This window comes from Rhamphochromis sp. 'chilingali' (assembly GCF_963969265.1).
Source record: "Rhamphochromis sp. 'chilingali' genome assembly, chromosome: 12".
In the NCBI taxonomy this organism is placed as follows: Eukaryota; Metazoa; Chordata; class Actinopteri; order Cichliformes; family Cichlidae; genus Rhamphochromis; species Rhamphochromis sp. 'chilingali'.
Window position 1 is genome coordinate 31,510,357 of NC_137939.1, and position 27,153 is coordinate 31,537,509.

The 27,153-nt window shown below is 38.0% G+C and overlaps 1 protein-coding gene and 1 long non-coding RNA gene across 2 annotated transcripts; both read left to right on the forward strand.

Annotated features, from left to right (window-relative positions):
* Positions 1-1,784: 1,784 nt before the first annotated feature.
* On the forward strand, positions 1,785-7,205 carry cbln4 (cerebellin 4 precursor). Its single transcript, XM_080899584.1, has 3 exons — positions 1,785-2,421; positions 3,709-3,825; positions 6,876-7,205. The coding sequence occupies exons 1-3, from the start codon at positions 2,155-2,157 to the stop codon at positions 7,071-7,073; spliced, it is 582 nt and encodes a 193-aa protein (XP_080755710.1). The 5' UTR covers positions 1,785-2,154; the 3' UTR covers positions 7,074-7,205.
* Positions 7,206-11,296: 4,091 nt separating this feature from the next.
* Positions 11,297-22,495, forward strand: LOC308407883. The gene is made up of 3 exons (XR_013973738.1): positions 11,297-11,417; positions 20,939-21,053; positions 22,060-22,495. It is a non-coding gene; the product is annotated as an uncharacterized lncRNA (long non-coding RNA).
* Positions 22,496-27,153: the final 4,658 nt, after the last annotated feature.

Below are 27,153 nucleotides of genomic sequence, written 5' to 3' on the forward strand. Positions count from 1 at the left end.
GGGTAGTGATGTCCTCAGGTTGTCAAATGGACTGATGCCCCAAATGCCTGACAGGTAAAGACAGATTCATCTGCATTCACAGATCTACAGCTTTGAGTCCAGACAGCAAATATTTCAGTCCGTTTTCAGATTAAAAAAAAAAAACACGGTGTCACCATGCTCTTTTGTGTTGTAAAACTGTCCAAAACAAAACCAGATCATATTTTTTTTCCATTTGTTCCATTGGCAGAACAAATATTATGAATATCTGCTTTTTTCCATGTGCTTTGCACCTGAAATCTGTTAATGACAAGCTCTCAGCATGTTCTGTTTTTAAGCAGCATTAATATGTTAAACACTTGTCACCATATTGTCTATTAGAGCGGGCTGATTTGTGTCAGGGTTCAGCTCCATTTGGTTGTTGGATGCTTGCTTGATTTTACCATTTAATCATTTTTAACAGTGCAACCTTGTGATCTCTCGTTGTTCAGCCACAAAGATCAAAAAGCGGCTTTCATAAGCGAGGATTTAATGATAAAGCAAATGAAAGCCTAACACCAAATGTGCTTTTTAGAATTCAGGCTTATTTTAGTTTAATGACACTGTCTACATCTTTCACTATCTAGCAATTGCACTGTGGTATATTGCAAGGCTACTGTCTGTAATGGTCTCAACTGATTCATTATCTGTATAGTACTTTATCCATGTAGCTAAATTAATCAGTTTGCAAAGCCTGACTTGACTTATGAACCCTCTCCTCAGAAAAATTTGAAACTAACTGAAACTCTAAGCGATTTATTGTTGACTTTTAAGGTGCAGCAAGCTCAATTAAAACTGAAAGAGACAGGCCATGTAACACTTTGTAAGTCAGAGGAAGGACGTTAAAATTGATCTGTTTTTTTATGGAGAGCATATAGTGACACAAGGACAGAGGTGACGTGCTCACATCTCTAATCTCTTGTCAATATTCTCTCAGGACACTTTGGGTGTCTTGTTGATTTAATGCAGCATACAAAGACAAGTACAATTTTACATCAGATGATGCTGAGTGATAAATGTATGAAGCCTAAATCCTGTTATACCAAATCAAAACAGCCATTCAGCTCACAAGAGATGCAGGTAAAATTAGTGAAATTAAAGTAGAGGTCTGTAAGTAGGTGTGGAATGTTTTTGCCTTCCAGATCCAGAAATAAGTTGAATTTTTTTTATATATTTGTTTATTTTTTAATTTTAAAGCTGCAAGTAGTGAAGACAGTGCTGGATTCAAGAATGATAGCAACAACATAAAAGTCCCATCAATGACTTATGTGAAAGATCATAGTACCATGAGTCAAATTCAGCCCACCTGTGCAATGAGATTATGATGAGTCACCACATTACAGTGAAACCTGCAGCCGGAGTGGACAGGGAGATACCAGGGAAGTGAAACTCCTGCTTGGTGACAGATGCAGCGATGTACTTCCATCATAGAGTAATTTAAAACTGTGAAATCATCAGAAATATGTTTGGGGATAATTATTTAAGGAGTTTGTTTCTGGATCAGAGGAAAGGACCGGAGGAACTATCAATATATGTTCAGTGTCTGTTCAGTTTTCATCATTAATACGGTCATTTGTTGAATGTATACTTTGCTTTGTGGTTATTTAATGAGGAAATAGAGGAATGAAAGCTTTAGGGAATTTACGCAGCGACCGTTAATTATAACTTCTAGCACACGTGCGTGCGTAAAGTGGATGGCTGGGCGCGCACACAAGCAGCATATCACTGCGGAACAGATATTGTCAGACGCGTTATTTGGAGTGGGAGTGAAGGCTATGGACGATTTATCGACTGATCCCCTCACGCACTGGATGGTCTACTTTTTTCTGATCCACGAGCTTTTAATAAAGTCTACCTGAAAATGAGACGCATAGAAAACAATCGGTGATTTTCGTGTTTTTCAGGTTTTTTTTGTGGGGGGGTTTCTTCAAAAGAAGATTTAGACTTTAAAGGGATTCTGCTTTTTTGTTTGTGTTTCACTTGGATATGGCACATCTTTGGATCCAGTAAGCGAATTTTACAGCGTCAGACGCGTCTGCAGCGGGGGAGAGCAGTGGAGGGACACGGAAACTTGTGTGGTGCAGGAGACGGTCTCTGAATCTGCGCTGCCACAGTTGTCACAGACAGAGAAGAGCCATGGTTACTTCACTCCTACTGATGCTCAGCTGGACTGTGATCTCTGAGGTTGTGAGAGCTCAGAATGACACGGAACCGATCGTCCTGGAGGGCAAATGTCTCGTGGTCTGCGACTCTAATCCGGCAACGGACTGGAAGGCTTCATCCTCTCCGCTCGGCATCTCGGTGCGCGCCGCCAACTCCAAGGTGGCTTTCTCTGCAGTCCGGAGCAACAACCACGAACCGTCGGAAATGAGCAACAAAACAAGAATAATCTACTTCGATCAGGTTAGGACCGTTTTTTGTTTTTTATTTTTTTTTTCATGAACAACACTAATGACAAAAGTGGTTAAATATATATTAATAGCACTTTCAAAATCTTTCCTGTCTTTTCCATAAAATTTCCCTATGAACGAAGGTACTTGGGTCTATTGTTTTAGTACAAATATTTATCTTTAAGCCCAGTTTTGACTTTGACAGAACATGTTTGCAGCTTTAAGTATAGCTGCAGCTCAGTTTAGTTTGAAGCTGGTTTCTGGTGGCATCGGTTGGCATGTGGACACCGTTCAAGTGCACATAATCACACGCAAGCAGGCTTGAAAGTGACTGGATTATGTTTGAGGGCGGGCATCCTGCAGAGCCTGAACACGCACCCATCATTTTGCCTCAAGCTACCCCCGCCACGCACGCGCGCACTCGACTACGCGCGCCATCCACACATTCACCTACATAAATACACCCAAACAAATCAAGCAGCAGCGAAAACAACAAGAACTCGATTAGTCATGCATCGGTGGGCAGTGTAAGGTGTTTGTAACCATATCACACAACTGATCCTCTGCCCTCTCATTTACATGACATTACATAACGTGATCTTTTGGTGTCATACTGCACTACCAGAGATATGATTGGTGTGGATCATGCATGCTGTTGCCATGAAAGCAACCCATGTCAAAGGTCCTGGCTGAGTCTTAACAGGTGGAATTCAAGTGTATGAGATTCTGCAGGAGCCTTTCATGCCTACAGCGATAACCCAGTCAAGTTCACATTCCATATTATTTTAAATATTCTATGTTTATATGACCGTAGGATGAAAATATCTCCTTCATATACCAGTGTGTTCATTTTGAATTGTTTTTAACATACAGAAGTAGCCAATGTTATTTCTACTGTTTGTATCTTAATAGAAATAGTTTCTCAGTCACTTTAAACCTGAACAAAAGAAATTCTCTTAATTTTGTTGCTGCAAAGTGGAATTAATCTATAAAATCTGTTGTTGGGTTCCGGCTATCATCTAGTTTACGCATCACTTGTTTTTTTGTGGAGTTGGAAATTCACTTGCTAGGTTTAGGTCTCTCGAGAAGGAAGCCTGAATTAAATGTTTTTTGAAGTGTGTCACACTCACTTTGTGTCTGATCAGGAAAGCGACCTGGTAGCCACAACAGTGAAGTGTGCTTGGCTGATGTCCTATTTAAATATTTAATCCCAAAGCCCATTTGAAATTAAAACCTTTATTGAAGTGCTGAGTATATAAACACCTTTGTCGCATTCTTTGTTTCCTCCCTCCTTTCACAGGTTCTTGTGAATATAGGAAACTACTTCACATTTGAATCAGTATTTCTGTCCCCGAGGAAAGGAGTCTACAGTTTTAACTTCCACGTGATTAAAGTGTACCAGAGCCAAACCATACAGGTATCACTTTATGTTCATTTTACACATCTGTGCAGTTGACTCAATTGTAAAACCCCATTTCAGTGTCTGGCTGGGACAAAATATCTTTCTCTGGGACAATAAAGAAATTATTTGCGCAGGGAAGAACACCTTACTTCTGGAAAAGGGAAAACAATAAATTGCATTATTATTCCAATTTATTATTCGGACACTACCACTGACTCCAAATCCCATCACACAAAATCTCAATAGAAAAGCACTGGCACCAACTAATACTACGAACAACTACTAATGAAGGCAAGGTGGACCTAAAATTCATTTTAAGATAATTATTTCTATTTACTTATTTATTTAATAGATTTTTGCATGTAATCTGCAATAGAAAACATTCAGCGACATTTGAAAAAAAAATGCTGTCTCACTATCAAAACCTCATTGATTGGATTAATTGTTTTATTCCATGAATCACCACCACCGCATTTCCACACCCACACACATTAAACAAAAAGCACAAACACCTCATACTGATATGACTTGAAAAAATGTGTTAGGTTAAAGGTTTGAATAAACCTGCTCGATGCCAAGGTTATATTTTCGGTGACTAACTAACGAGAATTTCATTTGAATTTAAAATGACCATGTTGAAATATAATGGCTTAAAATACAATTACCTCTGCAAATATTTAATTGTACAAATGCCAAAGTTCATCCGCCTTGATAAGAATATTAAGTAGCTAAAGTGAAAAAAAAAAATGAACTAGGAAGGTAACACACAGTAGTTGGTGATATGCATCATTGCTGCTCTTGGTTTTCTCAGATACACGTGCTACATTCCCATGTCAGTGCATTTGTTTCACTAGTATCATGAGCCTTTGTATTGCCTCAGTTTGAAGCTTCTTAATAAGTAATTTGCTGTCAAATTCTGATTTTAGGTTAATCTGGATCACACTATCTCACCTAGTGATTCCTCCATTAAAGTATTATGATGAAGATGATTTTAAGGGAGAGATTTTATCCCCATCAGCACACATGATTTTCTTTGGTGCGATAACAATTTTTTGGAGGATTCTGATAGGCAAAATTCATGTGTCTATGAGCACATCTGTAACCAATTTGCTTGATGTTCCTTTGCCCCCAGCGATGCTGCTTAGAACAGAAAACAGGAAACTAGTGCAGCATTTCTTCCCCCTTACAATTTTGGTTGTTTGAGAGTTAGTAACACCCGAGTTTGCATTACTGGCAAGCCAGCGTTCTTGTAAAAGCAAAAGAAAAATTAATGTTGCTAAAAGTTTTGTTTTTCTAATTTGAACATTTTTAATGTTTTACTCCTTTATTTCATTACTTTGAAGAGTAATTGTCTCTTTTTGAGTTTTGGTGGGGTATTTGATACCTTTTACTTTTTCAATAGAGCACTACAGAGAATTTTCCTTATATAAAGTGCTTTGCCAGTTGTCAGTGTATGGATGAGTAGTAACGTAACTTCTCTCAGAACCTGTAGACTGCTTTTATGTCAGAACAATATGATGTTAATTCTGGCTCTCTGATGCCTCATTTAATAAGTCTTCCACTCCAATAGAGTGACAACAGTGAGCAACAATAGCAAATGTTACCTTGGAAATGAAGTCTACTAATCATCAACTAGCGCAAAACAGACTCAACTAAATTGTAGCTAGCAGACTGTAGCGTCCTTGCTTATTGAAACTGTTGCTTGAAAACTTCCTCACGAAATAACGAACTAGCGTTTACATTTAAGTAGAAACGCTAGTTGGCTAGCTTCTAAAATGATCTCGTCACTTAACAAATTAGTATTTTAATCAGGTTCACTTATACATTATATCAAAGCTGTGCAATATTACGTTGACACAAAGTACAGATAAGCTATACAGATAAAAGTATTGGACCAGACCTCTTAATAGTGTTTTCACTGCCATTGTCACAAGTGTATACAATCAAACACATAGCCGTGCAGACTGCCTTTACAAACATTTGCCAAAGAATGAGTCGTTCTACAGAATTCACTGAATTTGAATACTGCGATAGGATGCCGCTGTGGAAAAAGGTAAGTTTGTGAAAAAATTTCCCTCCAAGATATTCCACAATCATCTTTAAGTGGCATTATTAAAAAGTGGAAGCATTTAGGAATCACAACAAACCATTTAAATGACTGAGTTATAATGGTGCCTAAAAGCCACAAACACACTGACTCAGTAACTGCAGAGTTTCAAACCTCGTCTGGCATTAAAATCTGCCGGGCATCCGTTGGGCATCTTTCTTCGCCTTTAGACAATAATTCTGATGGCAAAAGAGCCAAACGGGACAGCCAAAAGGGGAAAAAAAAAAAAATCTGCGGGGAGCTTTGTGGTATGGGTTTCCAGGGCTGAGCCGCTCCTGTAGGTGTAATGTGTAGGTAGCCCTCTAATCTCACTAATCAGCATATATCTGCCATAATTAGCATCTTCATATTTAAAGACGATTGACCACAGACAATCAATGACATTCAGTGGCATTGAGTGATAATTGGTGAAAGAACTGCTGTCAGTGCAAAGCAGACCAGTCCCAAGCTAAACTCTAGAAGAAAGTCAGCTTTTAAATAAAGTTAACTTTATTTAACTTTGCAACAGTTCCTTGATGGTTGCAGAAACTACCATTAACACAAAAATGATAGTGCTGATTGACACATGACGAGGTGCTAAAAACATTAGAGGATAAAGCGATCCAAAAGGCAAAGTGCTCCTAAAGTCAATTTTGCACTGTTTGTTAGCCACTGTAGCTACCTTATAAAACACATGCAGATATAATCTCATGTACATCTCAATGTTGCCTTTAAAAAATATTCACTGCTGCAAAAGGGGTTAAAAAAAAAGGAGAAAAGACTTTATATTCCTCCCTCTTCCACTCTGTACACAGTAAGTGCACTTAAGTGTTTGTATAGTGGGTTTAACATTACCGTCTCCATGTAAGAGGTCAAGTGACATAATTACAAATAAGAAATAAACTATGCTGACCCACATCTTAGATTCCGTTTTTCCTGCTGTACTCTTGCTAATTGTTACTTCTGTTGGATCATCCAGGTGAACTTGATGTTGAATGGGAAACCAGTCATCTCTGCCTTTGCGGGTGACAAAGATGTAACTCGCGAGGCAGCCACTAATGGAGTTCTGCTCTATCTTGAAAAAGAGGACAAAGTCTACCTCAAGCTGGAGAAAGGAAACCTAGTTGGTGGATGGCAATACTCAACATTTTCTGGCTTTCTTGTGTTTCCTCTGTAAAAAAGAAAAAAACAAAAGAAAAAAGAAAAAAAAGAAAAGAAGATTGTAAGCTTACTGACTTCTTCATAATGTGTTGTCACAGTATAATCAAAACATTGCTGCTGCATCAGTTGGATCTTGCCAAAATGTTGAAAAATGATAGATGGAAATGGATCCCAACATAGAGAGGAAAATAAGACTTTGGAAATGGTTCACGTTCGCTGGAAGTGCTGTGTCCCCGTCCAGATGAAAGAGAGACTTGAAATGTTCCCTATCGCTACTGTATGTTCCTGTCACTCAAGCAGCCTCAGAGAGGAACACTAAAACATCTCAAAAGTACTTTTCAGACTTTCACTTGTCGGAATATGTTTAGCATACTGATGTTTTTTCCCATGACAGCGGTTGCATTCAAAGACATCTGCCTTTTGAGAGTAAACCGTATGCCTGTTACCTGTGTAGCTTGTCATCAACCAAGTATTTGTATTGCTAAGTAATGGGGAATGTCTTTTCTGGACCAAATTGTTCCAGGATACGTGAGGGATAGCAGTAATGTAGGTCACCGATTGCCTAAAACAATGCTATTGGAAATTCCTTAATCAAACAAAGTAATTTAAAATTGATTTAAAAATTGCTGAAGTGGCCACAAGCCACATCACCTCGCAGGCTTAACCTTCAGAATTTTACTAAACGAGGCCCACGAACACAGAAAATTACCACAAAGGGCTTTAAATTACCATGAAGAGAAAAAGATCAAATGATCCACAAAGACATGCAGCTAAACCACAGTAGCACAAAAAGATACAAAATGAGCACAAAACATACAAATAAACAAAAACAAACTGATTGAAAGGACACACAAAGAAAATGTGAGGAGTCTGCTTTCAGTCGGATCTCATTCCTGGCACATTGACGCTCAAGTTGTGAGATAAGTACAGGGTGTCCTTTGGTGTAGTGACGCATCAGGTCACAGGGGCTTGTTTAAAAGTGAAACCATGATGTTTTTCTATACCTAACTGAGTTTTGGTAGCTAAACTTAATCGATCAACAAGCGAAAACAGAATAAAACACATTTGTCAGGGAAATATGATTCATGCCAACTGTTTTAATAGGACACTTTCTTCTCCGTGTTCAGTTACGCCGGGCAGTCAGACTTATTTCAGGTAGGAATTTGGCTTTCAACCACAATGAAAGCAAGACAAATCTAATAAAACAATTCTTTTGCATTAATCTTTTTGCTGTGAAGCTCTCCTTTTGTTTGGTGGTATTTTGCTTTTGACCCTCTGTAGAAGCCAAAAGTTTCGTGCTGTTTATTTCAGCACAAGCTTAAATTAAGAAACGAGAGCTTTTAGTCAACAATAGGAAGAAGTAAAAGTCCTTAAAGGTTTCTTTAGGTGAGTCAGCAGAAGGACCATTAATGATTGCTTTCAGCTGCTTTTGTCTCCAAGGCTCTCTCAACCAATCTGCTTTCAGCAGTGTGCAGCCGAGGTGGCGGTTGATTGCTTCAGCTTTCCATCACTCTTCCTGTGATTACCGCGCAGATCTCAGAAGGCGCAGAAATCCTCTGCTGCCTGGGCCTTTTGTTGTGCCCTGTGTAACTTCTTATATCTTGTGATGGAAGCTTCTGGCCGGTTGCCTTTACAAGAAAGGCTTTATGGTCAAAAACACTCCCTATTCTGTCCTGTACGAGATCCTGGTATCCCGAACCAACTCTATGCCTTTATTTTTTGTCTTTTATTTGAATTTTAAATAAAGGACTATTTTTTTTTAAGTAAATGCATGATGTTTGTTAAGTTGACCATGCTAAATAGTCAAGATAACATAATAGCATAATCAAGCAGTACAGTTTTGCCTCATCCAATGCGTCAAGGCACCACTGCTAACCCAGAGTTAATGGAGAACCAAAGCAGAGCAAAAATCAAGAAAGATGGTAGACTTAAATATGTCAGGTGGCCAGAAGCATGACTTTAAATGAGAACTAGTGCTGCGCTCGATTTGCTTAATTGTTTAATTAACTGGCAACTGTGTGCCAAAAAGCTCACGAAATCAACTACGATGACGGCATAGGTCAGTGTTATGTTTACAGTGTGTTCGTTTTTCTGCCCAGAGGGCAAAAAAGAAAATAAGAAAAAAATAGAAAAAAAAAAAGAAATTAGATACTGCAGTAAGGGAAAGATTATGGCTTTGGTCAAATGTGAATAAAGTAAATCGTGCTTCATGTCTCTGTTGCCTTTTTTCTATAGTGAACAAAGACCATAATCTCTCCCTGACCTTAACCAAATGCTGAGTGCCTCCACACAACCATGGAAAGTGTTAAGAATGAATCAGTGGCGACTGCAGATATTGTACTGTAAGAGCGCAAATATGTTTCTGATTACCTGCAGATAATTGGATTTGTGTTAAAATGCACTCGTTCAAAATTCAAAGCATAAAAAACAAAATTCCTACATGTGCTCTCCTAATAGATCTTACACAAATCAACTGGTTTATGGACCTTAATAAAGTTTAATGGGCATCTGAGAACCTTAATTAGTTAACATGCTGATAATAAACAGATTCCTGTCACAGTCTGTGAGCATAAGTCGTTTCCACTGGGTGGCCTGGGATAACTGATGAATTAATAAACTCCTTAATTGTTACTCCAGCTCAATGTGCACTTACAGTATATAATGGTTCCCCTCTTCATCTCTACAGTAGTTACAGCCCTTGCTGCAGTGTGTGCTGCTGGTGCAGTGTGCATCTGCGCTGTTAAAAATCAACCCTAGGAGAGCCTATTTCCATCATTATTTCGTCCTGAAATGAAAAGCTACACCCTCATCAGCTTAAGCCTCTCTGAAGTGTTCTAGATGTTCACTTTCACTCTTCGAGCGTACGTTTCTGCCTGTTGGTTGTTCACGTATTATTTGTCAGTGATTGATAACTTTCCCTTGGCATCACTGTCACATTTTGTAACCAGAAAGGGAACATTGAAGAGGACAATTTTTGATCTTTCAGTTAAAGCTAAGAATGAAATAAAAAAAATGTTCAACTCAACAAGGCTCCTGAAAATTGACAGTTACAGTTGTGTAACTGTCATGCCGACAGTTGCACAAGAAAATAATGCCGAAATTAATACTGCAAATATATTCACCGAGAGAGTTCTGTTTAAAAGTTTTTTTTAAAAGTGCAAGACTGGCAGCATTTATTAAATTCCACTATGTATATTTATTTTGCTGAATTGAAATAATATTTCTGGTGTCTAAATTACATTTGTGTTTGCTCACATTGGTGGAATCATAATGACTGTGGAAGCTGGACTGTGCCCCTGAAATGCTTAAAGCATCAGTTGGTGATAATTTTACTCCTTAATTTTGTATTTGAACATATAAATGTAAATCTATGTGTTCAAAAGTTTTATCCTGATCATCTTTTTTTTAATCAATGTATTAATTGTATACATTAATGTATAATTAATGTATTGACGAATCTGCCGTTAAATAACAAATAAAAATTGTGGGTTTTTTTAAAAGACGTAGCATTATTACGTTTTATTTTTCTCAAAAAAACTGGAAAAATCTGAGTTTATGCTGCTGTTGCTTGTGATGGAGTTCTGCTTTAAGAAGTCCAAATCTATGGATGCGATGGAAACACACAGAAGATAAAAACAGTAATAGCACTCACTGTGTATAAAAGATGTGATATTGCCAATTTGTTTGTGAAGTGGGAAGATGAGCGGGTCACATTTACAATTTTTACTTCTGGAAACCTGACGTAATTGCGCTGACAGAGAAACTAAGGCACTTTGTGTGCTCATAGGCATATGATTTATCATAATGTAAAAAATATAAAACTTCCTGTTGTATTCATATGACTTGAAACTAATGAGCCCATAAACCCATCAGGAAGGTGGACAGTGGCAGTGAGAGCTCTTTGCCATAGACTTCTATACAACCTGGTTGTATAGTTTTGCAGTGACAATAATCACCCCTATCTCACCGTTACAAAGGATGCAGGCTTAAGATACAACTACACTGGTTTCACTTTTCAACCATGAGTTATGTCCATCATTTATAAACAGTATATGTGAAATAAGTATAAAAGAAACCTCATGTCAATTTTGGATAAGCTTTTAACATCACGAGTCACGAAGGAAATTGAGCTTATCCCAGCTGTTGAGCTGTTGCTAGTGAGAGGCAGGGTACAACACGAACAGGTCACCACTCTACAGCCAATTGAAAATAACCGAAGTTATTCTAAATTTCCTCACAGTCTTTGGCCTGTGAGAGGAAGCCAGAGGTCCAGCAAAGAACCCTAACAGGCGCAGGTAGAACTTGCAAACTCCAGAAAAGCCCCAGACCATGTTCAATCCCAGGACTTTCCTGCTATAAGGTAACACTGCTAACCACCACACCACCATGCTGCTCACACAATAATGAATAAAAAACTGCACACATTACATTTCTGAAATTTCATGAATTTTCATCTAACATGTGCCAGAGTGTACTCATTCTCATATGACCCATTAGATTCTGAATTCCCATTCCCATGAAAATTTTCACCATCTCCATCTTGATATTTTTTTAAGGAGTGGGTTTAACTGTGAAAACTGCATACTTATTGGTTAATGACTTGTCAGTCACACTGGTGGCCATTAAACATGAATGCAGGGTTAAAGAACTTTTTCCCTGGCTACACGTAAAACCACAAAGCTAAATCCATCCTTACTTTTACAAAACTAAATTATCTCAGTATATTTAAGTACATTCCATAGATGGTATAATATATAAGTAACGAAAAAGCAGTTGGATGTGGTGTGGTGGTTGGCATCTCACACACTGTGGTTGAAACTAATTTTGTGCCATCTGAAAACTTGAAGGTCATGCTTTTTTTTCCAGGTAAGGCGGGCATGCTAATTTGTGCAGCTTTCATCAGGTCAGATTAGTAAATAGAAATCTCTCTTCATTCTTGTTGCTCTTCAGCAAAAATCTTTTTTCTTCTTATTAAAGGCGGACATTTATTTAGTATCTGCACAGAATTTTCTTGCATGATAAATGAAATTCACGTGTTTTTTTCACGTGTTTTGAAAGTATTTTACTTTGCCGTTTACCACAAACAGAGCAGTACTGCATTTTTTTGTTCATTCATTCTCAGCAGAAATAGGCTGTCATGTGAATGAATTGCTAGGTGATGATGGCATTTTCTTTATCCTCTGAAACAAGAAAAGCAAAAATGTTGATTCATGTGTGGTTGCCTTTTCTATAGGTTGTAATGGCTTTTCCCTCTCAGAGCCAAATCACACAAAATATCATTAAAATATGATTTTATACATTTCAAAGAACTTAAAACGATGTGAGGTAGGCCAGGGTTATTCACTTCAATCAACGATGTGTAAAAGTTGAACTCAGGAAAATGTCCAAAATCAAAGAGGAATAAAGGAATATTCTAACTCAGGCTCTGTGGAAACTATTAGACTATCTCTGTATAGTCTAATAGTTTCCACATAGCTGTTTTTATAAAATGAAATTTTAGTTTTTTCCCTGTTTTATTGGATGGCAAATGCAGTGTGGTATTTAAAACACAAGGAATGGTGTAAACATGCTATGAAACAACCACAGGGGGGTTTAAAATTGTCATTTTTAAGCGATTCTCAAATGACGTGAACAACAGCCTATGAGAGGATGATATTTTGGAAATTAATGACACAGTAGAGACAAAATTTCTTTCAAGTGCAACTTCAGAGGGAACAGGCTGACCTGATGAATTAGACCAAAACAAAGAAGATTATATATCACCACTCCGAGATAACGCGCATATTCATTAAATAGCTCTAAGTCAGTAATCTGACATGAGTTACATTGTCAGCCAGTGTTGTTTGGTGCAGGAAAAACTGTGCAGCTATATCTCTATGAACAGCAAACTGTTTGAGTTAAAAGAAGATGTGCAAGTCGTGTCATTTGTAATTGTTATGTCGTACGAGTAATGGCCAAACACAGGTTTCAGTGGCCTTTTATCTAACGGGCATTTATTTGAAATTCAAGCGGTGGTAAACATGTTGAATCCTGCTCTCTAACGTTTGTGCTATGTGTTGAAACAATAATAATACCTTCTGTTAATGAATCTGATCCCAAAATCATTTGCAGAGAGATTATCTGCCACTGCAGCTTGATTTGTTTCCGACTGTGTTCAGGCTCTAGATTGACTGTTTACTAGATAATAAATATCCTGCCACAGAGTCAATTTTAGGTAAACTGCATATGTCTCGAATTACATGAATTTCATTAACCCTCCTCTCGTGTTAGGGTCGGCACCGACCCATTTTAAATTTCAAATGCATAAAAAAATCACATACATTTGTTTATTGTATCAAGGCTTTTTGACTTTGTCAGGAACCTCTATTTCTACAAAATAAAACAAAAAAAAATATTTTTACTAAATTATAAAATGCCCTAGTTGAAATTATGACCTTTGTGTTGTTAGGGTCAGTTTCGACCCAGGTATAATATTATGAGTATAAAGCAATAATTAAAGCCAAAACTGAAATCATAAGTGCACTGTCAGCTAAAACACTTACAGCAAGCGTCTCTCCTAATCATATGAGCTTTAGGGGATTCTTATTTTGCATGTTTTTTGCAGTATACCCACACAAAAACAAAACAAAATAAACACGGGCATGTGAGGTGAATTCACTATTTGAGTGGCCATTTGACTTCCAGAGTGCACATTTACAATTTGCAGCATACAAAAAATGAGAAGAAGATTCACAGTGAGCTAAGTTCAGGATCATATTTTTGGTGAAAATGAAGGAGAGGACACAGAGCAGCATAGCGATTCAGATGGGCAGGTTTCTACGGAGGAAGGCAATGTGGACTATCATCCAGAAGACACAGACACATCTGATCAGAGGTGGAGGTCGCTGGTGCTGAAGCTACTCCTGCTGAAAGATTCAAGTCCAAAAATGGTACAATCTTTTGGAGCTCAGTACCTCATGATGTACATGGCAGGGCAGCTGCTGCAAATGTCATCAAAATGACCCCTGGAATCACAAGGTTTGCTCTGACCAAAGTCAGTGACACCAAGAGATGTTTTAAGATATTTATGCCATTGTCATCAAGAATCAAAGAATCATCATTACTATGATAAACCTTGAAGGGAAAAAAAATCCATGGCGACATGATGAGGAATACCTGGATGCTTTCATTGGTGTTCTTCTTCTTGCTGGAGTGTACAGATGCTGCAATGAGGCCACTGATCGTCTATGGGATGCATCGACAGGCAGAAACATTTTCTGGGTAACAATGTCACTTCACACATTTGATATCATTTTGATTCAAGAGTCCTCAGATTTGACAACAGAGAGACCAGACCGAGGTCTGACAAGCTCGCTCCCATCAGGGATGTCTGGGAGAGATGAGTGCAGCTTCTTCCACTGATGTTCATCCCAGGGCCTAGTGGATGAACGTCTTGTCCACTTTTTGAGGAAAATGCCCCTTCCGGCAATATATACCCAGTAAGCCAGGGAAAAACGGCAGAAAAATCTGGGAAGCCTGTGATGCAAAAACCAACTATGCCTGGAATGTACAGATTTTCACAGTCAAAGCTGTGAGTGGCACCCCTGAGAAGAAACAATGAAAATGTGTGGTCCTCCATATGACCACTGGACTGCAGGATCACAATATCAGCTGTGATATTTTATTTTATTTTTTACCAGATATGACCTCGGACAAGAACTTCACAAAGGAAACTGAGGTGAAGCTGTATCATTGGGAAGTGATAAAAAGCCCACAATTACCCACGGCTATAACCAAAACAAAGGAGGAGTGGACTTTTTCTTTTTTTCAGTTTATATTAAAGGTCTACTGCTGAAAAAAACAAACTTTTTTGTCTTTTCTTGATGTAAATGTCTATGGGTCGGAATTGACCCGTAACACCATAGATGTCATTTTAGTTATTAATCTTAAAATGAAAAAAATCAATAAAACAGATTTATTTAAGAGATGTGTCCTATACCCCTCAGTAATACTCAGGTAACACAGAAAACTTTTATTTATTAATATGATTCTCTTGAGGTTAATTTTACAATTTTTTTTTATTGAAATCGAGGGGTATAGTGACAAAAAAAGACCCAGAGGCCCACGCCAAAAGTATTAAAACCAAGATTTTCATGGATAAGGAAGCCTAACAAGGTAACCAAGAGATGAGAAACAAATTGGATGAGAACTTATTGTTTTTAGCATATTTTATAGCTGATTTAATTCACGGGTCAAAACCGACCCGCTAACATAAGAGATGATAACAGAAAGCTAACACGAGAGGAAGGTTAAACAGCAGACAGAAGGCCATCCTGAGAACTTTACACTCCAAATCCACTCCAAATGGTAATTTTATGTTTGTGTAGCTGTGGGACAAAACTGCTGCAGAAAAGAGGATTTAAGGAACACAAGTTGTTGCTTTGCTCAAAGCTATGGTGGCAGGTGTGCTGTGTTGAATTTCAAACCTAATTCTGACCTTTACCGGCATTTCAGAGGACAATATTGAGATGTGATTGAATATACTGTCTCTAAATAGTGTAGCACTTTAAGAAGATTGTTTTCAGCACTTGGGTTTAGATATGCAGAGCACTATTCACTTTGATTGTATCCATTGGGACACATAACCCCTGAACTGAATTATAACTCAGCATTAACCCGAGTAAAACAAAACACGAGCTTCTTCTAAACGTAAAAAAATCATCAGAGGTGTGAGAAAAACCTTTACAAAACAGTATTTTTCATAGTTTTTTTTTTCCAGTACGGGTCTCTTTTTATAGCTTCACACAATAACAAAGAACGGTGCACATTTTAAACATTTCTGTATGCTACTCTAAGATTTCCTTCCTTATTGAGCATCAAAGTAAAGCAAAGTGCAGACATTGCAAAAGACCTTTAGTTCCTTCTTCTATACTGCCCAGCAGATTTTTCTTCTTTTACGTTCTACAAGCATTCAATTGACAGTTTGTTTAATGCTCCTCCTGGACACAGCTTTCACCAGGCATAGAAAACAATGTGTATGGCCTATAACAAGCAGCAGCTTATACTTGTTATGTGAGGAGTTTGGAGAGCATATGGGAAAACTGGTTCTTAATTTCTATTTTTACGCCCATCTTAGCAGAAGAAAGAATAATTTTCAAATGGCCCAATTGCATTATTTTATTGATATACAAATAGCAGTAAGAAAAGTCTACAAATATAGATTTTAGAATTGTGATAGCTACTCTGTCATGTGCTTTATTCAATTGGGACAGCAGTACATTTCTGAGACTAAGTGATATGTTCCCCGCATAAATGAAACATAGCATCTTGACTAGGGCTGCCACGATTAGTCGACTAGTCACGATTACGTCGACTATCAAAATCGTCGACGACTGATTTAATAGTCGACGCGTCATTTGAAGCTTTGTAAGATCCCAAAAGCAGGAATAAGTAGCAGGATTTAAGAGTGTAATAACGGACTGAAACAGAAGATGGCAGCACTGCATGTACAAGGATGCCAGCTGCCGTTAAACCCCGAAGAAGAAGAAACTGTGTCCCAGAATTCATAGCGCGGCCCAGCGCAGTTGTCAACAATGGCGGCAGCTAGTTAGTTTTAATATTACTCTTATTATTCTTTCTGGGTCACAAAATAAACGTTTAACATATTTTCAGGCGAGAATGTAGCTGTGTAAACCTCAAATATCTGCTCAGTTTATCAAGACACCACATATTTTCAAAAGCGCTCCGACGTTTTCGGAGGCGTCTGTTACCCACTAGCTCGATAGCTAGCCGGGGGCCATGAGAGCACCGGACTCCCGGCAGATCGTTTTCAAACCCACCGCCCTACTCAGGTTAAACATATACAAGTCACTTAGATAACTTAAAAATGTTATTGTTTGGCTTTTTTCAGTATTTTATTTGTTCCTGAGTAAATCGGCTGAGTTTATTAAACTCCACCGAAACAATCTGCACATTTAATTAGAATTCAATTAACTATCATCTTGTCTTTATTTTTAGTTAGCACAGACCTTAAACACTTAAAGCTGTAAGCTAATGATAGTTATATAAGAGCAGATGCTGCTGGTGCAATAAGCTGTACTTTTACGTTCAATGGATGATGATCTGATTAGTCGACTAATCGCAAAAATAATCGGTGACTAGTCGACTATCAAAATAATCGTTTGTGGCAGCCCTAATCTTGACCACTGAAAGTACTTTACATTGTAAGCTGCATCATCTGATTCACACCCTGATTCCTTCTGAACATTTTAAACACGATCCAACTTAGAGTCCCAGTCATGGAGCCGAAGAGGCGAGGACTCATGAAAAACCTTGAAGGCATAGGGATCTTCACTGGCTCCCCGTCAAATACCGTATCGTTTTTAAAATCCTTTTGTATACTCTCAAAATTCCAAATAACATGGCACCTAGTTACCTAACTGACCTCCTTGACTTGTATAGCCCTAAGAGAGCGCTTAGATCCTCTAACCAACTGCTATTAGTGCAACCTAGGCCTCGACTAAAGACCAGAGGAGACCGTGCTTTTGCTATCGCCACACCCAAACTTTGGAATAATCTTCCACCTGATCTCAGCATGTCAGAATCCATTAAATCGTTTAAATCATGCTTTAAAACCCACCTGTTCAATCTAGCCTTTGAAGCGAATTAGTTCGGACTTCCACCCGGTCTGTATTCCATAACTGTAATTGTTACTGTAACTATTACTGTATTTTCTTTTCTTTGTCTATTGTTTTAATCCGCACTACGGCACTTGTGCGAAGCACTTTGATGTACTGTGGTCTTTTTAAATGTGCTATAGAAATAAATTTTGATTGATTGATTGATTGATAGGAAGAACGTGCAATGTGTACACAGAAAGGCCTGGAAAAGACTGGACCCAGAACCTTCTTGTTGTAAGGCGACAGAGCCTAGGGCTGTACCACCGTGCCTCCCAAGTATGTTTTTAAAAACAAAGCACATTCAAATTTTATTTTACTTGACATACTCACACTGTGCTAATGGAAACAATTAGTCTGACCTGTAAAATCAAAAACAATATTCTTACTGGTTACATAACAAACTCATTTTTAGCCTATGCTCTTTGATGTCATGACTGAGACACCTCATCAATATTATATAAAGCCATCTAATCAGCAGTTGAAATTTGAAATGTCCACGTCTAGTTTTTTAAGAGATTTACGTGCTGTTAAATAATTGAATTACATGGTAAGGGTCTTAGCAGACAGTCAGTTAGCATATTCTTGATGCCAGAGACTCAAATGAAATATAGGTAAGTTCCTTTATTGAAGGTGACTTTTCTGTCCTTGAACCTTCAAGACACCGTATGACAGTACAGCGGTATGACGTTAGGCTTAAAACGTGTTACATACATTTACATCCTTGACTGAATCCAAAAAGGACAATCCCGTGGTGTTTTTAAAAAAGTGTTAATTCCTTATAATCTTCTCCTCTCTATGACTGGAGGCATCACTCAGTTCTTGAATAAGTAAACAGCTTTGGAGATAAGACAGCTACGTGCTTCAGGTAGCAAGAGATGAAGATGAGGGTTACATGAGTCATGAGTAGTATCTAAATCTTTGTGTTGTCTGACTCAATTTGAAGGGGGGGTGAATACAATAGCAGGAATAAAGGAACTTGTTAATGCAATACAATTCAACTGCTCTACAATAAACACTACCATAGAGAAGCTCATTCATTTGAGAATATAAGAGTAGACATGACCTTCCCCTGGATTGTCAACTACTTGACAGACTGTGGGGTCGTCTGACTAGGCAGAGCTCTGTCTGATTGAGAAAGTGAGCAATACAGGAGCTTCACAGAGCACGCAGTGTGCTGTGCCCATCCCCGTTCACCTTTTATACCTCAGACTTTTAGTGTTACTCAGGGCCATGCTATTTGCAGAAGGTTCTCTGATGGCTCTTTAGTTGTAGGATGCATAAGTGTGGGAGGGTTCGGAGGTGGAGTACAGGGCACTAGTATTGGATGATTTTGAGGAGTGGTCTGGGGAAAATCGTCTGCTCTGAACATGGATAAGACCAGGGAGAGGGTGATTGTCTTCAGAAGGAAAAGGATGTCTACATAGTTGTTGTGTATTCTGGGAGGCGATGTTAATGTGGCAAAGGACTACAAGTACCTAGGCATCCACTTTAACAACAGATGAAAGTGTAAGAACACCGAAGCTGTGAGGCAGTGGTGTCAAACATATGACCCAGACATCAGAAACAACCCACAAAAAAAGGTTGTATCTGGCCTTGGATGATTTCTTTTTACATTTTTTAATGAAATGCACTGCTGTTTATTTTGTGCCGCTGCTACCCCATTGTTTGGTCTGTGATAATATATCAAGCATAACTCAAGCTTGGTGGATCTAAATTAGATGTTAGTGTCATGACTTGAAATTATATACTGCCTTTATAAGATGTTATATGTGCATAAATGCTACAAATGGGTCACTTTAGGCAGTTGCCTGGCAACATGATGACATGAAAATCTGATATTGATACCTTCAAAATTCTTTTTTTTTAAATCTAAAGAACAGAGGAGTTTGGTTTTACTGGTCTGGCCCAGTAAAGAAAATGCAGTATAGAAAAGATATCAACTTAAATTAACTTAGTGTGCTATTAACACACCAAATTGTTAAGAAACTGAGATCTACATGTGTAGAAAAATTGTAAAGTGTTTGATTTTGCGTGACCAGTGGAGTTTAACTTCCTACAGTCATCTGGAGAAGCAGCATCAGAGCCGGCAACACCAATAGACTTAAGAAACTGACCAAGAAGGCTGTCTTTTTGATGACTCAAAGCCAGATGCATTTGCAGTTGTGGCGGAGAAGAACACTAACAAGCTGTTATCCGTCACGGATAATCCTAAAAAACCTTATCCACTGCTTACGGCGAAGCACAGCTCAGTACAGCTAAAGACATGTGTCAGACAGAGAATATATAGTACTCGTCAAGCTTATGATGCTATTGTATTTCGTGCACTATTATTTAAGAAAACAAATAGATGGACTACTCATTAAGCCATTTTACTGTCTATGCTACAGGTATGTTATTTTATTGGGCCATTTTGCTTTTTCGAGATGCTCTGTTTTGTTAATGGTCTGGTGTTTTCTCTTCAGCTACTGTGACAGAATAATCTCCCAATATGGAGATGCAGAAAGTATGTCTGTGTCACTAAACTGTTTTTTAATAGTGTGCATTATATTGTAGAATTGTTCCTGGAGTCAAAATTACAATCCTCATTGCTTTAAAAAAAATCTAAGAAAATTCAAAGATGAAATGACCTATTCTAAAAGAAAAGAAAAGCCTGCAGTTTATCTCTCTGCTCAAAAATCAGCTGCAGCCAGCCAGCCTTCCAATGTTCATTGTTAGAAATGGTGCCAGGTCACTTGTGAGATTTGAAGGCTTTGATTTCCTCCTTGGTGGAGTAAAGACTCACCACCGCACAGCTGTTGTCATGGCATCAGTCTGTAAAATACTTGACTGTTGTGAAGGAAAAATACCACATTACCACCTAACTTTGAAAATGAGTACATGGCAAAATATTCTGAAGATTGTTTTTACAATTCTGCAGTAGTGAGGCAGCTTTAGCGTCATTTGAGTAATAGTAATGTTGATGGCAAACCAGATTTAAAGCAGGTATAACACACATTCATGACTAACTATGTGTTCATAAACCCACAGAGAATTACACCTGACTCTGCAGTTCCCTTAGGCTTCGCTGAGCTTTATGATGCACTTCAGTTCGTTGCTTATTTGGTTCACAACTCTGCAGATTTGGTTCACTCTTGCAGCTGTCATCTGTGCCATTCTCCCCCAATAGCAGATGGTAGCTTTTAGTGAAGAAACTCTAATATCCCACTTTGCACTACCTAACCAGCACCAGATGGCAAACAGAGATTTTGTGACCAGTCTGGTAGTCCATCGGCTATCATCTGATGATTCGGCCTCTGGGGGCAACAGCCAAAAATCTCTGGAAGGTGAACATCTTGCATGTGAGTTTTTCATTTATTTTTATTAATGCGGATAAAATTTGCTTTCTTACTCACAAATTGTGTTGCAGCGAAAGCCAGCTAAAACGTGATTGGTGTAGACTACAAGTGGGATACAAGTGCAAAGTGTATCATTTATCAGAAACACCCAATAGAAGTTCATCAAATATTACGTTTGCTAACAAGTTCCGAGATCTATTAAAATGTGTTGTGCTTATTGAGAGATTCTTTATTATAAAAAAAGAGCAAAATTAACTTATTATTATAAATTCCACCTGTTGATGTTCACCAGAATAATTCTGTGATGCCTCCCTCATCTAAACAAACTACCTCAGCACTTCTTATCCTTATTTAACCTTTCATTTTTGTTTCTGTAACTCGATTATTAATGGAATCATTTCCAATTGTATCAGCTTTAGAAAATTTTTCGATATTTACTACCTTAAAATGTGGCACTGTTCAATCAAAGCATGAATGTTCGGCGGATTCCTTTGCCAGCATACTCTAATCAGATCTGCTAATCTTGGTCTTTAATACCATTGCATTATACATTAGCCGAATCAAAGTAATGGTCATTAAATAATAACATGTTTTGCCTTCCTCAAATCCAGACAAGATATGCATGAATATGTGTATAGAACCTCAGTCTAAACTGAGTTCCAAACAATTTCATAGGCATCAAACAAGGCTGCTGTGAAATTTGTAATTTCATGCTGTGCACATAGGCAGAATATGTGAATACTGTATGCAAATAAGCTTGGAAGAGAATTGCTAGTTTGTTGGGCTTAAAGATTGCAAAGCCACGTTTGCATGCAGTGCAATTTTTCAGAGCACCTCTGTGCCTGCAACATGTCTCATTCTGATTTCTGAATAGCAAATGAAAAGCTCATTTGGTGAGGCTCAGAGGCTGGGGTTAGGGTCACGGGGGCTTCACGGGGGAACTCAAAGTCGCTCTATATGATGAGATTTCAGTTGGTTCATTACTCACATTGCTACCTTTGTATTTCAGGCAGCTGTCAGTATCCAGTGGGACTGAGTGCTGAGGAGAGGATGCTAGATATTTTTGGCAAGGCATTTCTCAGGAATCGGAAAGCAAGAATGGAAGAGCTAAATAACAATATGTCCATCAGTTCCAGGAGGGGTTTATAGAACTGTGAATATTTGTGAAGTCTCCATGATTTACCATGTCAGAGAGCAGAACATACAGAGAGTTTTGTCTATATTGCATTATATACCACTGTTCTTTGCTTCTATTTCAGGCTTTACAAAGATATACAAATACATTCTTAACACATGAGACATGCTGCCTTTGTCATGGTTATACATCTATTACATTTTCTATAAATCAGAAAGAAACAAAGCAAATACCCCTGCTAAACCAATGAAAAAAAATAATGTTTAGCATCTGTTTATCTAAAAAAAAAATGTTTAAAAGACTGTGAAATCCAGGTTGTGTACTGTGTGGGCTCACACAGACACCTGAATTGGAGTGGGAGTAGAGCAGCCGCAGAGGAGTGTCCCCACAGAATAAATCAATATTCTGTGTTTTTTTTTTTTATTACATTTCGACAGTATATACACTTCATGTTTCTATATAGGCTATTTTTGAAATTATATTATAAATCTTATTGCAATATGATTTAGCTGATATAGTTGGAAATCTTGTGTTAAATACACATATAAAACGGACGATTTTGGGTAAAACAGCTCCGTCGTCTTCCGCTTGACTCCCTCTGGATGACTTGATGATAATAACCACAGATGACATGCCCAGCTCTCAGGATATTGTACTTTTCCTCTGAATGCATTTGTGAGCAAGACAGGCCGCATTTCATAAGGAAAGAAGCTGCGCATTAATGGTAATGTGGATGCCACGACAAAGATGAATTGCCATTGTCTCTTCATCTGTCTCCTGTGAAACCCGGAACCCTTGAGGTAGGTGGGTGGTAGAAGTTGAGGTGGGGGTGAGGTGGGTACTTACTGACATGGGACTCAGTAATGACTCAAGTCAAAAGTGCATTAATGGCTTTGATGGACAATAAGACTAAAAGTTGTGAAAGGTGGTGAATACATCAGCCAGCCTGAAAAGACCAACATTCAGACAATCTGGAGATGGATATATGAGGAAATAGCAATAGCATTCAAACGATGACCTTTAAGACTACGCCAAAGCTGAACAGGATGCAGCCGAGTAAAAGTGGAGCTCGATGTTTGTCCTTAAGCAGCCTAACAACTTTCTAAACTACAGGCCAGAGTTTAACAACTAATTTCCAATTCCTTGCGCTGCATATCATCGATGAAAACCATCTCCTACTTGCTCAAATGACACACATTTAATCTTAAAAATGTAAAACTAAATCTGAATTTTAAAGAGCTGTTATCCAAAGATGCAAACAGGCCCTCTAATTTCTTGCCCTGTGACTGTGTTTCCACATGGTGTCACAGACCTAATTGCAGCGTGCTGTGAATGTCTGCAGCAGGTCCTCGACATGATGAGCTTAGAGTGTACTGACACACTGAGCATCTCGACGACACTCTTTCAACTTGAGCTGATTGCAGTGATCATGTCTCAGCTGTAATCTCATACATATTACCAATTTATTTTTTACTTTAACAGATCTTCGCAACGCGCCGAGATAAAAACTTATGCAACACTGTAGCAAGTGTCATTGTTCCAGTGTCGTCTTTAAAAAATTAACTCTTGATAGTTTTGCAGCATTTATTTTGTTCCAGCACAAGTGATTCTAATGAACTGATCAATTCTGAATCTCACAGGCTTTGCCCCTAAACATTTTTTGTAAATAAAACCACGTGTGCCTGTTTGAGGTGGTGGGAAAAGTGATACAGTATATATACTTTACTTGGTGTTATGTATCAATACAAAGACACTAAATGTTGATTTAAAAATATATATATATTAAAATAAGGGAATACCAGGAACAAGAGGGCTCATCTCTTGCATCACCATCCTGACATAACCAGCAAACTTACATTAGCTCAAAAGCAAAACCCTTCAAAACTGGACACACTTAGCTTGACAAAGCTAACTCCTAATTCAGAGCAAGGAAATGGCTCAGTCACACAAGTTGAAGAAGACGACAACCTCTCTGCATCTACAACAAATAAAAAAACAAAACAATAAAATTGGTTGCTGCCTCGAGAGTTGAATCGAATTGTTTTGCAAATACATTTGTGCCATTTCTCTAAAATTAGAAATATCCTGTCTCAGAGTGACGCTGAAAAACTAGTTCATGCATTTATTACTTCTCGGCTGGACTACTGTAAGTCATTATTATCAGGATGTCCTAAAAACTCCCTGAAAGCCTTCAGTTAATCCAAAATGCTTCATGGTAAGAGAACTGACAGGGACTAGAAAGAGAGAGAATATTTCTCCTGTTTTGGCTTCCCTTCATCGGCTTCCTGTTACATTCAGAATTGAATTCAAAATCCTGCTCCTCACATACAAGGTCTTAAATAATCAGGCCCCATCTTATCTTAATGACCTTATAGTGCCATATCACCCTATTAGAGCACTTCGCTCTCGCTCTGCAGGATTACTTGTTGCTCCTAGAGTATTTAAAAGTAGAATGGGAGGGAGAGCCTTCAGTTTTCGGGCCCCTCTTCTATGGAACCAGCTTCCAGTTTGGATTCGGGAGACAGACACTATCTCTACTTTTAAGATTAGGCTTAAAACTTTCCTTTTTTCTAAAGCATATAATTAGGGCTGGATCAGGTGACCCTGAATCCTCCCTTAGTTATGCTGTAATATGTGTATGCTGCTGAGGGATTCCCATGATGCATTGAGTATTTCTTCTACAGTCACCCTTTTCACTCACTATATGTTTATACACCTCTCTGCATTGAATCATTAGCTATTATTAGTTTCTTGCTATCTTCCACATCCTGTCTTTTGTCCTGTCTTCCCTCTCGCACCCCAACCCAGTCGCGGTAGATGGCCACCCCTCCCTGAGCCTGGTTCTGCTGGAGGTTTCTTCTTGTTAAAAGGGATTTTTTCCTTCCTACTGTTGCCATAGTCCTTGCTCATGGGGTGGGGGGGATCATATGATTGTTATGGTTTTCTCTGTTTTCTTTGAATCATAGTAGGGTTTTTATCCTACCCTACAATATTATTTCCCTATAAAATAGGAAGGTTGCAGGCAAATACAACAGTTAAAGCCAAATTTCTCTTAAATGTCTGTTGCTGATAATTGATTTTCAATGATTAATCACTTGTAATTGCTGAATAATCAGAAAAATGCATGAAATTGTCAATTTCAGCCCAATCAATTGCAGACTGATAACAGCATGACTCTGTCTTATGGCTACATTTAAGTTTTAGTGAGAGTGTTTGTATGCTTGATATTTTCATTTTGCAGCAAAAAACAATCATTATGAGTAAACAGGTTGCTGGTTCTTTTCTTTTTTACATCCACAGGGTTGTGCATCATGAATTCATCCATAGTCTCAGTCTCCCATTGCAGAGTGATACTATGTTCTGAACATCCATTGCATCCATTTGAGTTCCCATTATGAACTGGCACACTGAGCATTGCCAGTTCAAAAAAACAAATTTCATGATCACAAGAGTATAAGATAGAACAAGTGGTATAGTTTAATATTGTAATGCCAAGTGTATCATACTTGAGTTTTTGTGAGTTCTCTAGTCATCATGAAATGGCACAGGAATAAATTGCACAAAAATGCCTGTTATAACTAATATAACACAAAAAAGTCATATATGCTTTTTTGTCAAAAGATTCAGTAAATACTGTAATACAATTTTAAAAAATCTAAATTTGTGGCAATTGTTTCATGGGTTAGGCTTAGAAACAAAATATGCAGCCATGCCCATTGATCAACATTTTTCTGATAAATGTTGGGTGATCATTAGTTTGCAAGTTTATGTAAGGTCATATTTTTACAATTTTCAAATATTTAAAAAGGCTTATCCAACTAGTTCTCATAACATTTTTATTTTCTCTCAGTTGATGAGTGTGGTAGTACATGACGTACAACTACTACCGCTGCTCAATGCTCGTGGATTGTTAAGTTGAGGTTGGTGGTGCTCTGACTTTCTGAGTTGGAAATCCATCTTGAGGGGGCATTTTGAATTAATATTCCAACTGGGAACTCAAAAATTCGGACTTCTGATGTTAAATAGAATGGACTAAAAGCTAAAATATGTGTTGTATGTAAGATTAAATAATGCTACGAGCAAACCGGTCAATTGAAAACTCTGCCAAGTAAAGCTACCATTACGTTAAAATACGTTTTTTGTTTAGCTTAGGGGAGCTCATATCACGGTTACAATACTAATTCAAATTCCTTTACAGCTTGAATAAATATCACTCAAAACTGAGAGCTGCTGAAGTCTGCCGACGATTTTCTGACACATAACTGCAGCATCACACAGGGCACAGCACCTACAGTATGTGAGAGTCTGATGGAACAGCATGATTTGGGATCTTTTAATGATGTGCCTTGAGAATACTTGAGCCATGCAAGTAAACATCTGAAACCTTTACTGCAATCTGTAAAAGATGGTCTACTTTAAAGGAAAGTATTCTTTGAATTTCAATAACAGATTACTCATTCTCCTAGGCTTGGCAATTACCCACACTTGTGTTTGAGAGCTCAAAGTGTCTTGTAACCATTCTAAAAATCAATACAGAAAAAAAAAGTTCAAAAGCAGTCATACATGGATTCCTGTAACGTTTTCAAATCCAACAATTAATCATTTTTCCTCCAAAAACAATTCAACCAAGAAAAAGAACTGAAGTTCTAAAGCTTGAGTCGATAGATTTGGCCGAAAGTTTAGCACAAAACCACTTTTCCCTTTTAAACCTACTCACTGGACTCCATTTGAAATATAAAAAGGACACCTTTCTTTATAACAATCTTTTTAAAAAAAATAATATTGCAATCCATCTAACCTTACACTATGGTTTGACATCCATCTTCCCAGAAAAGTAAATGTTATGCAAACTACTGTGCAGCAAGAGTATCGTATTTTTCAGACCATAAGGTGCACCGGATTATAAGACGCATTAAGCGAAACAAAACAGTCAGATAAGTCAAACTTTACTCAACTCATTCTTCTTGC

What these genes read in the sequence shown, in the direction of transcription:
- cbln4 (XM_080899584.1), top strand. Translation starts at nt 2,155, where the DNA reads ATGGTTACTTCACTCCTACTGATGCTCAGCTGGACTGTGATCTCTGAG. An exon ending in GAATAATCTACTTCGATCAG is followed by an intron (nt 2,422 to 3,708) that starts GTTAGGACCGTT and finishes CTCCTTTCACAG; the next exon opens with GTTCTTGTGAATATAGGAAA. An exon ending in ACCAGAGCCAAACCATACAG is followed by an intron (nt 3,826 to 6,875) that starts GTATCACTTTAT and finishes TGGATCATCCAG; the next exon opens with GTGAACTTGATGTTGAATGG.